Genomic DNA, 14039 nt, shown 5'->3' with positions numbered 1-14039 from the left:
CGGAGCCGGCGGCCCCCTCCGCGCCCTTCTCGTCCATCTTCAGATCGGCCTGGTGCACCGCCTGCAGGAACCGAGGGCAAGGTCAGTGCTTACCAAGCCACTCAATGACCATGGTGAGCCAGAGGTCCGGAGAGGCCCAGAGAGGGAGGCAACTAGGCCAAGTGGCCCAGCACAGAGTGACATAGTGGCCTGCAGTCACTTCGGGACTCCTGGCTCTTCTGCTGTCACTGCGGAAGGATATTCGACAAGCAGATGCAGCATAAAAGGGAAGGTGGAGCAGGGAGCGCCAGCTGTAGCCCAGATGGAGTGGGGCCTGGTCCTTCCCGTGGATACAGGAAAGCGTCAGCCATCGTCAAGGCCATAGTGTGATGGACAGGAGGTGGTGGCATGCCCACCCGGAAGCTCCAGCATCGCCTCTCCTTTCCTTCCCTGGCGGATGGTTAAACGCGAGCCAGAGTCCGGGTTAGCTGTGTAAGATGACCCCAGATCCACCCCACGGGCACCAACGTCTGTAACTAGGGGATCAATACTGAGAAATCGACGGGTCTCTGGGAAGTATTGGCACATTTCATTCTCAGCTACAGAATTCTAACCCTTTTACTTGCAGAAAACAGGCCAATAGTCTAGTTAGAACCAAAGTCGTCGGTGTGCCTGAACACAGGAAGGCAGCGAGTCATTGCTGAACCCAACAGAGACCTACAGCAAAGGGGGAGCTGGCATCGAACGTCTGCAGCGGGAAAACATGGGTGTTCCTCTTGCAAACTGGGAAATAAGGCGGAATCTGGGCCTCTGGCTCAGCGTTTGGCTCACCTCAGCACGCCCGCTCCTCCCAGGCTGGCTCGACCCTCCCCTTCCTCCCCCTGTAGGATGAGCCAGTCCCCACCGCCCACATGCTCGAGCCTTCCCACCTCCCAGAAAACCCTCCACATGCCCATCTCTGCTTGCTGAAATCTTCCCCCTTTGATGCCCTCTTAAACCCCAAGGTAGGGTTGCCGAAGAAAGAACAGGACATGCAGTTTGAGCTCAAGAAAACGAGTGTGCCTGAGTGTGAGTATGCCCCATGTGATATTTGGGATATACTTATCCTAAAAACAGTACTCACTGTTTGTCCAAAATTCAAATTTAACTGGGTGTCTTGTATTGCATTTGCTACATCTGGTGACCCCACCTCTATGGTCCTCTCTTCTTGCCTCAGACAGGCAGGGGCTCACCCTTGCCAGAGACCCCAGAACCTTCATGTGTCCTTCTCGTCCTCATGCAGGACACACCTGTGACTAACCCTTAAGGCGCCTGTGAGGTGTTTGTGAGAGGCTGTGGGTGAGCTCTGGACCCAGTCCATGTTCTAGGCCTTGACCCACGTGTGCTGCAGTGAACTGACTCCCAAAATAGCCCCGAGACTGACATTTCCAGTGTTGAAGACCCAAGGCTTGGGGAGGTTCTGTGCTTTGTCCAGAATGCTACCGCTGGTCGGGACAGAGAAGGATTGAAATGGGTGGAACACTTGCTCCTGCAGCCACTGCAGTGGTGGCTCTGGCCGGGGGCCGTGTGGAGAAGGGTGCCTGTGCTGCAAGGGGCAGTGCCAGGCCAGGCAGGCTTACCTCACCCACTTTCAGGTTGCCACGAGGGGAGATCCTGTTGAATTCGCCATGCTCCTGAAACGCGCGGGTCATGCCCAGCTCGGGGAGAACCGTCTTCAGGTTGTAGGTAGCGGAGAAGGAGAGTCTGGGCATGGACACGTCTACAACCCTGGGCGTTGAAAGAAACCGTGGTGAGCTGTAAAGCCCTGCTGCTTTCCAGGCAGGTCAGGACAGACGATGAGGAAGACCTTTGCCCTCCAGCCCCACAGGTCTCCGATCTGCCCTAGAGCCACAGATCAAGGAGAGGCTCCTTAACCCTGGGCCCCTGGTTCCGAAACACCATGTGATCCCTGAACTAGGTCCCTACTGCTGCCCACCAAGCTGCCCTGGAGACTCTATTCGCAGGAGTTGATCTCAAGTCCCCATCAGCTCAGAAGCCCTTTAGCCGTAGTCACTGAGGGTCTCACGTGGTCTTGGCCAAGCCCATGCTCTGAGCCAGCGCCAGCCCCGGCAGAACTGCCACTAGAGGCAGCAGGACCCTAAGACCAGGAGCCAGGCAGAACTGAGTTCAGAACCTCTCTGCCTCTGGGAGCTCGTGACCTGGGACAGTTGACCTTACCTTTCTAGGTCACTTGTGCAAAATGTAGGGTAATCTCTTTCCTACCTTCACTCCCTGCCCAGGAATCTCATGGCCCTAAGTGCATCTTCAGGCCTGATCATGCTCACATTTACCTTTCTGCTCACCTACTGTCTGAAAAATGTCCAGCAGAGGCCTACTGTGTACCAGGGGCTGCTTTTGGTGCTGAAAATGAGCCCAGGAACAGAGCAGGCAAAGATCTCTGTCCTTGACTTGAATTCTAGCAGGGTTCTAGAATGCTAGACAGAAAAATAGCAAGCCAGTGAAAAGCCGACGCCTGAGCATAGGCACCAGCTGATGTCAGGGCAGAAAGTGCCATGGACAGAAAGAGAGAGGCCAAATTACAGCACTCGGGACTCGGGAATGCTGCTCAAGAGGTTTGAGCAGATCTTAAACGGAGTGAAGGAGTTTGGCGCATCGCTGGATTTGGGGAGGATTTTGTTTCCCTTAACAAAATAAGCAAGCGTGAGTGCCAGCCTGTAGCCTGCCGGCTGGACGGCTGGATCTCACACGGCAGATTGTGTGGTTGGAGTCTGGGCCAGCAGCTTGAAAAACATGCCAGGCACGTGTGCCCAGAATCCTGGAAGGAGAGAGACTTGGAGGAGAAGCAATCGCAGTGTGACCACACCCAACGAGGGTGCTTGTTGACTCTGGCATGCTCTCTTTCTCTGTTTCTGCAGAGCACACGTGCCCTCTGGAAAGTATCTTTTTTAAAAATGGGGAGCCTCTGTAAGGTTTGAACAGAGGAGTGTCCCTGTCTCAATTAGGATTTTAAAGGATCGCTGTGCCCACCTCCTCAGCTAAGAGTCCACTCTGGCTGTGGCAGTGGCCGGGGACTACCAGGAAGTTCTATCGTGGTGAGATGCTGGAGCCACAGAGATGATGGGAAGAGTCCAGATTCCAGCTCTCATCTGAAGGAGGGTTCGGAGTTTCCGGACAGACAATGAGGGGTTTGGGAGAAGAGAGTGGTCAGGACGACTCCAGATTTTTCTCTTGAGCAGCTACAAGGATGGAGTAGCCGTGGACTGAGATGGTGAAGCTGGCGGAGGCTCCACAGGGGAGACCAGGATGACCATTCCAGACATGTTGAGATCAAGACCCCATTGGCCATCCGGGAAGGTAGCTGCCGGGTGCAGACCCTGTGTGACCTGGGGGTGTGGGGCTAGGAGGGAGCAGATCATGCTCACAGAGATGGAAGCCTCTGAGCCTGGAGTGCTCGCCATGGCCTGAGGACTGAGCCCGTGGCTGTCAACCTGAGGCCTGGAGGAGCAGCAGGGGAGCCAGCAAAGGGACCGATCGGGGAGAGGCAGGAGACTGGAACGGGGTCTAGAAGCTGAAGGAAGATGCCCTTGAAGGAGATGGAGAGCTCAGTGCTGTTGAGGAGTCAGGCAAGAGAGGCCGGAAATGACCGCCGGATACTGGGACGTGGACATCCTCAGTTGCCCTGGTGACAAGTCCTCGAAGAGGTGGGCCAGTGTGCCAGAGAGGCTGAGAGTAAAGAAGCGGGGGCAGTGGGCCGAGGCAGCTCCTTCCAGGTATTTACCTGCGAAGGGGAGCAAGAGCGTGGGGCTGTAACCGGGGGTGTGGCGAGGGGCTGGGAGAATGTTGACGCTGGGCGATGCGGGACTGTGCAGGCCGCACAGGCCTAGTAGGCCTCATCTTTCCTACATTGAAGCCATTCCTGTGCTATCCCTGGGCCCTGTGAGGTTTCATGACGGGAAAAACAACAGCAGGCTGGTGTGCCGTGGAAACGATTCTGATGAGGAAAGCAGAGGGGATGTCTGGGGTGCTGCTCCTGAGCGGTTCACCCAGGAGACTGAGTGCCCCCACAGGTGGGAGGTGGCTTTAGGTCATGCCACACAGGGAAGGCAGAGGTACCAGTGGACTGAATACCCAGGCTGGACTCTTATTAGAGTTTATATCAGGAGAATGCCTGTTTCAAAGCCAGCAGCAGTTTATGTCTCCCACAAGGGGAGATTTTCATTTCTCTTGTGGCAAATTGAGCTTTTCTTCTAGGAAACTGGAGTGGCGAGGCCTCCAATCATGCAGATGCAGAGCAGGTGTCTGCCTCCCGTTCAGAGGTTACACTGCTGTCCACAACCCCAGTTCTCACACCCTCCACAAACAAGGAAATCAGGGCGTGTTTGCGGAGGTCATTCCTTCTCTTGGGGGAAACGATCGTCACTCCCTTCACCCTTACCTGGGTCCTCCCACCTGAAGGAAACATAGAAACAGCCTGTCCCTGGGGCCAGCAGATGGTGTAATAGATACACTGCTGGACTCTCATGTAGTTGATCACTGTTCAAGTCCCGGACCCAACGGCTTAAAACTCACGCCGGGTGCATGTGCGTGCGTGCCCAACATCCTAAGAGGAGAATGGAGAAGGGATTGCAGCTTGGCCATCTTTCCTGGTTGGGGGGGGGGCGTGATTCCTCACTTTCTGTCTCTCTGTCTCTATCTATCTCTCCAGAGAGCGAATGCGACCTATAGCAAAAACCTCTCTTAAAAAAAGAAAGAAAGGAAAAGAAAGAAAGAAAGAAAGAAAGAAAGAAAGAAAGAAAGAAAGAAAGAAAGAAAGAAAGAAAGAAAAAAGAAAAAAAAGAAAGAAAAGAATAAAACGAAACAGCCTGTCCCTGCCCACTCCCCAGAGCTCTGCTGCAGTGGTCTGGACCAGGCTCCACTGAAGATCCAAGCAGCTTAACCCCTCGATCCCAGATCAACTGAGGGAGCTCTGAAGGCAGAAGTGTTGGCCCATCATGTCCTGGTGACAAGTACTTCCCTCTGGGGACAATGGGCAAGTCTGCTGCCCTGCAAGGATGTGTGAGTTTCCTGATGGTAGGCAGACATGACACTGTCATCCCAGGGCCTAAAGTAACTATGGAGGCAAGTCATACCTGGAGTGAGAGGAGCCCTCCTCTCCGTCCTCCTGGCAGGAGGTCTGCACCCAAGGCACAGAGACGCAGGGAGCAGTTCCAGTGGGATGGAGGAGGCAGACCAGGTGCTAGACCAGGGAGGAGGTGCTCTGGGAGAGCCCCTGAGAGCAGCCTGCACTGGGACCTCAAGAGAAGCCACTCGTGTGCACTGTGAGTTATCCCTGGGCCCTCGTGTGTCGGTCTGCAGGAAATCTTGAAGGATCTCTCCCACACTTGGATGAAGAGTGAAAGGAGGGATGTAGGCCCTATCCTAAAGTCAGAGAGGGGTGGCAGCGCCCTGCAGACATCCCTCATCCAGGGGGCCTTGGCGAGAAGAACCATGTGGGAGAATGGTTCATTCTCAGGAATCTGCTGAGCCCCAGAGCTGCCACTCCAGGAGAGATTTTCAGGCATAATGAGGAGGGGATGCGGGGCTCCCTCAGAATGCTGAGTTCCAGAAAACCGACTGCCGAGCCTCGAGCCCCTGTCATTTGAATGCTAAAGGAAATTGGATCTTGTGTTGTAGTCCATCTCCCCTTAAGAGAAAGGATTTCACTGTATTCCTGACTTGTTTCCTGTTATTTCCCACTATCATATAAGTTCGTCACAGAGCTTAGGAGAGGACTTGACAATGAAGCAATGGCTCAGTGAAGTTGTGATGGATTAAATAAAGAGAGCGGGAGGGAGTAAGGGAAGATAAAAGCACAAAGTCAGGACTTCTAGGTGACACGAGGGTGGAGGACTATAGTCTTCCCTATTTTTCACTTTCTCTTCATTCTCAGTCCCCTGAGTGGGAAGAGGGGGGTCGTCCCTCAAGACACCCCTATAGACACTAAAACTCCGTGAAGCACAGCCTGGAAACCACAAGTCTCTTAACCATCCTGTGTTAAGAGATGCTGGTCCTTCTCCTTCAATGGATGAGCTGCCATCTTGGGGCTCCATCTTGAGGGGAGGGGATCAGACTTGCAGGACACCTGACCTTCAGCAAAACAGAAGTTCTAAAGCTCTGCTGATAACCTCAGTGCTCTGCCTCTTCAGCCATGCCTTTGTACATGCCCTCAGAGGGGTGATGCTGTGCTGGGGTGCACTGAGCTCTCAAGAGTCCTAGGAGTCCCTGTTACTGTGGCCACATGTCTTAGTTGCAAAAACCAGGAATCTGCTGAGGTTGGAACCTAGACTTCTGCTCCTGGCTTAGCATCCAGACTTCACCAACTCTTGTAGCAGGGGGAGAGAGGGGGTTGTGCAGAGCTAATCAGAGCCCTCTTGGGATGCCTGCCCTTTCCCTACTCCACCCCAAGAACTGTGACCTTATCTGAAGCTGGCAGACCTGGAATTTCCCTCTCAAGAGCTTTCGACTAACTCTGGCCGTCAGAGGTGCATCCTGCAACTCCTCCAAAGGTGTGTCCATGTGAAAGGAGTTGCGTGGGCCCAGCTACCAACCGCAGGTAGGCAGCTCCATCCTCAGCCTCGTCTCTACCTTTCTTGGAAGCATCCCTGGCACCTGACAGCACATTAGGTGTGGCAGACGCTTTCAGCAAAGACCTTGGTTGAGGTGGAGGAACAATGACAGCAGAAGCAGGGTGGAGGAGAAGATGCAAGGAGCATGGAGAAGGGGTCCTGAGACTGTTTCTACTCAAGCGGAAACTTCTCTCTCTGCCTCATTCTCTGCCACGGCCTGCTGAAACAGATCCTGCCCTACCTCAGCCACTTTCAAGATGCCACACAGCCACGCTTATCCCAAGTCCCCAGAACTTAACTCCCCATACCAGTCCTTACCTTTCCCAAGAAAGTCAGTAGGCAAGTGCCCAGTGAGATTCTGCAGGCTTGCTTTAACTCTGTTCTAATTGAATGCTTTCCAAGAAAATGGTTTAACTCCATTGTCCTTTGATTATTAGTAGTCTGATTTACTTGGTACACACTGCATTGGTTTTGTTGTGGTAGCACAATCAAAAACATCATTCTAGTCACAATAAAAAACTCCCAGCTTCCTTGGACATCTCAAGCGTCCATCCTTTGGTTTCCTTTGCCAGGGTTCCATTTCTCCTCTTCTTTCCATATGGATTGTATTCAACCTTGAAGTTGGCTCTAATGCTACGTCTTCTGTGAATTCCTCCTTGACCACTGCCTTTCCAAGACTCCAGCCCACAGTTTTAATCCACCTCCCTTCAAGAAAAAAGGTTTCACTGGATTCCTAAGACTTGTTTCCCCTTACTTCCCACCATTAGATAAGCTCATCACAGAGCCTAGAAGAGGATTTGACAATGAAGGAACAGCTCAATAAATGTGTGATGGAATAAATGAAGAGAGTAGGTGGGAATGAGGGAAGAAAGAAGCAGCTGCATGTGGCAGGCATCCTCTTTACCTGTGTGACATAGACGTTCTCCATCTGGCTAAGGTGTCTGTATTCAAGCCCTTCTCCACCTGCTCCATTTTGCCCTCCTCGGGGAGAATGAAGGTGGCCGAGATGTTATTGTGGAAGGGCATTTCCAGGATGGTGCAGGAGAGCTGGTCATCAAGGGCAGCATCATACATGCCTCCACGGAACATCATGGGTACCTTCACTGACTTATTTCCATCAATAGTAAAATCTTCCTCTTTAGTTGCTTTTGGATCAAACTCATGTTTCCACCTGGCTTGAGAATGAAAAAGGACAAAGTAGTATGAGTGTTGCCAGGGAAAAGAGGTGGCCAGGTACAACAAACCATTATTTTTTGTTTGCATGAATTCAGGGTAAGGAGTTTGGATGCTTGGGGATACCAGGGGAAGACACCAGAAGTCTCTGCCCTCATGTAACCCCCTGAAGATCTCTGGTAAGATGGGCTCAGGTCCTGTTATCAGTTTCTGCGGAATCTGAGACAGGTCAGCAGCAGACTGTCCTAAGCCCCAGAGCCCCTGAGGCCACGAGAGCCTGTAGGTTGTGTGCTGACAATGGAGACAGGATTACACGTAGCAGAAACTATGTGCATCTGATCTGAGTGAAAATGCTTGACCGTATTCTAGGTCAGCTCTGAAGGAGCTGCTCTCACATAGGTCTAACAAAACTAATGGATTACGCTGCCCTTGGGAGCTTGCCGAAGAGCAGTGAACATCCAAAGCTGGCTGTTTGACTTCTGCTTTTTGACCCTGCGGATGCTTTGAGACCATCGGGCATAAACTAAGACTTGGTTTTTCAAACCTACCACCCACAAAGCCCCCTATAAAGGACCCTAAGGGCCAACTCCCTGAGTTCTAATCCTGGTTATGCCATGTGAAAGGGTAGCCTTGGGCCATCTGGTGATGTAGTGGTTAAGGCAGCTGAATCCCACATGACCAACTGTGCAATTCGAATCCTGCGTCTGGTGGCTTGACAAAAAGGCCTGAGCATGTGGCATGCATGCCCAAAATCTTAAATAGAGAAACAGAAAGGACTGAGGCATGACCATTCCCCATGGGAGGATGCTTTCTCACTTTTCCTCTCTCATACTCTCTCTTGGTCTCTCTAGGTCAGCTCTGAAGGAGCTGCTCTCACATAGGTCTAACAAAACTAATGGATTACGCTGCCCTTGGGAGCTTGCCGAAGAGCAGTGAACATCCAAAGCTGGCTGTTTGACTTCTGCTTTTTGACCCTGCGGATGCTTTGAGACCATCGGGCATAAACTAAGACTTGGTTTTTCAAACCTACCACCCACAAAGCCCCCTATAAAGGACCCTAAGGGCCAACTCCCTGAGTTCTAATCCTGGTTATGCCATGTGAAAGGGTAGCCTTGGGCCATCTGGTGATGTAGTGGTTAAGGCAGCTGAATCCCACATGACCAACTGTGCAATTCGAATCCTGCGTCTGGTGGCTTGACAAAAAGGCCTGAGCATGTGGCATGCATGCCCAAAATCTTAAATAGAGAAACAGAAAGGACTGAGGCATGACCATTCCCCATGGGAGGATGCTTTCTCACTTTTCCTCTCTCATACTCTCTCTTGGTCTCTCTCTGGTGAGCACATGCACCCTCCAGCAAATATATTTTTTAAATCAAAATTTAAAAAATATTAATAAGATGGTCTTCAGTAAGTGTCTCAATATCCCTGAACTTGAGAGTTCTTCATAGATAGAATGGTAATACTGATAGGCACCTCATAACACTGCTTCAGGATTTAGTGGGATAAGGAAGTTTAGTTGCCTTGTGTGTGGTGAGTTTTGATTGAATGCTAGTCGTCATTACCACTGTTCCTGTTGTGATCTAGGGGACAGAGGGACTTTCAGAGATTTAAAATGCTCCTTTCTTCCTCTCTGGTTTGGGGATCCTAGGATTTTAGATTGCCATTACTCTGCCCCTCCATTCTCACCCCCGCCCTTATCCCCACCATGGTCACTAATGTCCCTATAGATTTGGAGAGACCTGAACTTGCATATTCAGGATCATATTATTGACAGTTCAACAGTGATTTTTCCTGGATTGAGAAATGTTAACTTTTGATTATTACCTATGTTAGCTGAACTTGGTGTGCGCATGTAGTGTGAGAGTGTGTGTGTGTGTGTGTGTGTGTGTGTGTGTGTGCCTGTGATGCTGATGCTGAGAATGAAGCTCTGAGTAGGGAACATTTTCAGTCTCTCTCCCTCAGACTTGAGTAATCTACAAAGTCTGATAAGGAGACAACATCGAAGTTATCATCATCACTAATAGTCGACATGATCACCATTCTGGAGTGTTTGAAAGCACATAAAATGGGTCAAGAAAAAATGGGTTCTAGTCCTTACTCTCATGGAACTTGTTTCTAACTTGGAGTATGTCCATTAATCTTTCTGAATGTCACTTTTCTCATCTAAGCAATGGGAACAATAATGTCATTTCAACCTCTACAATTGGTGTTATCAGGATAAAGAGAAATAATGAGAATTCATACATAGAAAACAATTTAGACTTCACAAAACTCACACATTTTTGCTTTGAATCCAAATAATTGCCCAATAAGGTATGCATCATGGTACTCAGTCTGTAGATTTTAAAAAGTAGGATTCTGAGAGATTAAGCACATATGATTTCAAGTCACAGAGCCAGCAAGTGGCCAACCCAGGTTTTTAAACCAATTCAATTGGTCTTCCTATTCTTACCATGCTAACAAGCCCCAAACTTACCTTGGAAGAAAATATAATTTGTAAGAAGCAGCACAGTGCTGGGGTCTATATTCTTGACAAGGTTGTTAATTTTCCCATGGGTCTTCTGACTGACATAGTCATTAATCTGCTTCTTAGAGTCTTCCAAATCCTGGAAGTTGGTGGAGATAGTTTCTGTATTGTACAGTTCCTTGGCCTCTGTCAGAAACTTCTGCTGTGGCTGCAGTCTTTGATCAATGAACAGTGTATTCCCGAGGTTCAGCTTGTGGTCCTGGGAATCTTGGTTCAGCCTGCCAATTAGGCAATGAAAGCCTTCGTGTCGGTCTTTCTCTGACATACCACTAAAGTTGAAGGCCTGCTTGATCTCATCCAGGGTAGAATTCTGGGCACCCAGACTCAGCATGGAGAAAGCTATAGAAATGCTCAAGGGAGAGATGAAGATGTTCTTGCCAGGGTGTTTGGAGGTCAGCTTCTTGAGCATTTTGAGGCCAAAGTCTAAGTTCCTCCTTGAAAGCTCATGGGCTTGCCTCCTTCCCTTTGAGCCTTGGACCCGGCTCATAGTTCCATGATTCTCTGAAGGGCAGTTGAGCTTCTGAAGACCTTCTACTGTCAGGAGGCCAGCCAGAAGAAGACCCAGGCCCAGTGTGGGGTTCATTTCCTTGGAGACTTCCCTGTTAGAATATCCGAGGTTAGTGAAAACCCAAAAATAAAAAATATATATATTGTCCTTACCTTATTCATAAAGAAGACCAGATTAAAGAAGAAATATGATAAGTAGTGTGTGTTCTACATAGCAATTTATGAGTGCTTTAACACCCTTCATAGTATTTAACCTTCATAATCATCCCAGGGACTAGTAAGGATAACCCTTATTTCATAAGTGAGAAGACTGAAGGTAGAAGACAGCTCTTATTTTTGTACCCTTCCTCCTCATCTTATGGTGACAATGTCTCAATTACTTTGAGGCATGCTCCCCTCTACTCCACTAGACCACAGGAAGAATGTCCTACATCGTGGGCATATGACCCAGACCACACCATCATAATACTCCATCTCTTTGTCATACTGATTAGTTAAGAAACAAGAGTGTGTGGGGCCAGGAGACGGCATAGCTGTCACATCGCTGGACTCCCACATGACTGACCACAGTTCAAGTCCAGGATCCGGTGGCTTGAAAATCATGCTAAGCATGTGTGCATGCATGCCCAAGATCCTGGGAGGAGAATAGAGGAGAAAGGATTGCAGCATGGCCATCCTCCCTGGAAGGTGATTTCTCATTTTCCTTCTCATTTTGTCTGTCTCTCTCTCTCTCTCTCCCCCAGCAAGGCATGCACCCTAAGGCAAAATCACTCAAAAAGAAAGGAAAAGAAAAAAGAGAAAAAGAAAGAGAGAAAGAAGTAAAGAAAGAGAGGAAGGAAGAAAGAAGAAAGAGAAAGAAACAAGAGTTTGACTAAAATCAGATCGACCCAGATATTTCCCAGAAACTGCACAGCACTGTTAACTCGAGTTAATGGCGTATCCCTGAGGCTTAATGTAGTCATGACTTTTACATGAAGAAGGAGAGAAGAAAGAGAGAGAGACAGAAAGAGAGAAATGGACAGACCCATCTAATGATTTCTTTGGAGTCATTTAGCATTTAGCTTTACCTCAATATATACCACCTACCTTCACTTTCCCAAGGTATGAAAGCCAATACATTTCTATCTTGTTTGGTTGAAATTTTCTCTTACATTCAAGAGTCCTGTTGGGACCAGCAGTTAGCGTAATAGCTATGTCGCTGGACTCCCATGTAGTCGAACGCGGTTTGAGTCCTGGATCCAGTGGCTTAAACTCATACCAGGCGCGTGTGCGTGCGTGCCCATGATCCCGAGAGGAGAATGGAGGAGAAGGGATTGTGGCGTGGCCATCCTCCCGGGGGGTGATTTCTCACTTTCTGTCTCCCTATCTCTCTCTGTCTTTCTGGCGAGCATAGATGCCCTATAGCGAAAAAACAAAAACGAAAACAACAAAAAAAAACACCTAGGGAACCAGCAGTTAGCGTAATGTCTATGTCGCTGGACTCCCATGTAGTCGACCACAGTTCATGTCCTGGACCCGGTGGCTTAAAACTCACGCTGGGCTCATGTGCGTGCGTGCCCAAGATCCCGAGAGGAGAATGGAGGAGAAGGGATTGCGGTGTGACCATCCCCCCTGGGGGCTGATTTCTCGCTTTCTGTCTCTATGTCTCTCTGTCTGTCTGGCGAGTGCACGCACCCTATAGCGAAAACCTCTCAAAAAAAAAAAAAAAAACCCCTCTCCAAAAAAAAAAAGAGTCCTGTTCAATCTATAGAAAGCAAGCCCTTTGTCTAAGATCTTGTAGTCCATTACTGGTGGATACTCACTTCAGAAGACCCAGTTTTCTAGAAAACCTTCTTCCCATGAGGCCAACAGGTGGTACTGTTGTTAAGGAACTGGATTCCCACATAGCCAACTGTGGTTTGAGTCCTGGATCTGGTGGTTTGAAAATCACACCAGGCACATGTGCGTGTGTGTCCAAAATCCCAGGAGGAGAATGGAGGAGAAGGAATTGTGGCATGGTCATTTCCCCCTGGGAGGTGATTTCTCACTTTCCCTCTCACTGTCTCTGTCTAGTGAGCACATGCATTCTATGGCAAAAATGAGAAGAAGAAGAAGAAGAAGAAAAAGAAGAAGGAAGGAAAAAGAAGAGGAAGAAGATGAGGAGGAAGAAGACGAGGAAGAGGAAGAGGAAGAAGAAAAGAAAAGAAAACCTTCCTGATGCCCTGTCCAGGGAAGAGAAGGGGTGGGATTATGGCAAGGAAAACCCGTGTCTGCCTGACTCCAGGACTGCTGCTCCTTTCCCCAACCTCTTGGCACTGGGAGCTTTGGGGGCACAAAAATGTAATTTACTCAGTTTCTAACTCTAATGCTGCAGAGAGCTAACAAAAACATGGTACTCCACAAAACTTGTTGTTTTCTCTATTGGTCAATACTATTATCCAATGATTTTTACTTACATTGACTTCCACGTAAAATGAGGGCAGATTTTTTTGCATGGTCCTCTGATAGGTCACTATGTTTTCTCTGTGACTAACACTGTCACATGTCTGTAATCCGTGAGAGTAGTGAGCTCCTCGACAGTAAAGGCTGCTCGCAGTGTCTCAGCTTGGGCTCCCTGGAAGCAGAGACATTTCCAGGCACCCACGGAAAAAAAAAACACACACATACACACACACACACACACACATGCACACACACACCGCTCTCCTGTGAAGCCTCGTCATGGACCACTGACTACAGTGACAAGTCTGGATGTAGGTCTTGTCCCCCTTAACGCTTGTTAGGCAGCACGAGGCAAGTCTCTTAACCCTCCACGATCTCAGTATTTTCATCTATTAATTGAGGAAGGGGTGATAATTTGGTCTCTTCTCCCATTAGAGGCTGCTAATTAGCTGACTGTCCCACCCTTGGGACACAGTCCACACCCTGGCTAGGTCTCAGCCCTCTCCCACCTCTACAAGCCTGAGGCCTCCTGCTAGGCCCCCCTACCTTCTCCCTCTAAACAGCCCACACTAGCCCTATTCTAGGCCTTTCCGTCTGTCATCATAGGTCCTAAACTGACCCAAACTTGTCAGATGGGTTAGATACCTGCGTAGGCTAATTGTTTTTATTCCATCAATTAAAATAGTTGAGCAACTAGTTATTTCTCAATAAACTGACAGGTGGCTCTCCTGAGTTGAGCAATGTTTTGTTGTTTTTAGTTTGGAATGTATGTGTGTGTGTTTGCCTCTACAGCAAATTAAATAAATAAATTAAATAAAAATGAAACC

The 14039-nt window shown here is 49.2% G+C and overlaps 1 protein-coding gene across 2 annotated transcripts in view; it reads right to left on the bottom strand.

Annotated features, from left to right (window-relative positions):
• Window positions 1–14039, bottom strand: part of SERPINA12 (serpin family A member 12) — a 19845-nt gene that overhangs the window by 885 nt on the left and 4921 nt on the right. Inside the window, exons 1-5 of one of the 2 annotated variants that reach the window (XM_006165416.2) lie at window positions 13227–13845; window positions 10234–10883; window positions 7489–7759; window positions 1599–1746; window positions 3–61 (exon numbers count right to left, since the gene is read on the bottom strand). In XM_006165416.2, coding sequence (XP_006165478.2) covers window positions 3–61; window positions 1599–1746; window positions 7489–7759; window positions 10234–10883; window positions 13227–13228 — 1130 coding nt within the window. In that variant the 5' untranslated portion in view covers window positions 13229–13845. Of the gene's footprint in view, window positions 1–2; window positions 62–1373; window positions 1747–7488; window positions 7760–10233; window positions 10884–13226; window positions 13846–14039 lie in introns of those variants that run through there. The other variant, XM_027767095.1, reaches the window with a different exon arrangement.

The sequence above is a fragment of the Tupaia chinensis genome, unplaced genomic scaffold, assembly GCF_000334495.1.
Source record: "Tupaia chinensis unplaced genomic scaffold, TupChi_1.0 Scaffold143913_1, whole genome shotgun sequence".
Taxonomy (NCBI): domain Eukaryota; kingdom Metazoa; phylum Chordata; class Mammalia; order Scandentia; family Tupaiidae; genus Tupaia; species Tupaia belangeri.
The sequence above is the reverse complement of the archived record's forward strand: the minus strand, read 5'-3'. Positions and strand labels throughout refer to the sequence as shown.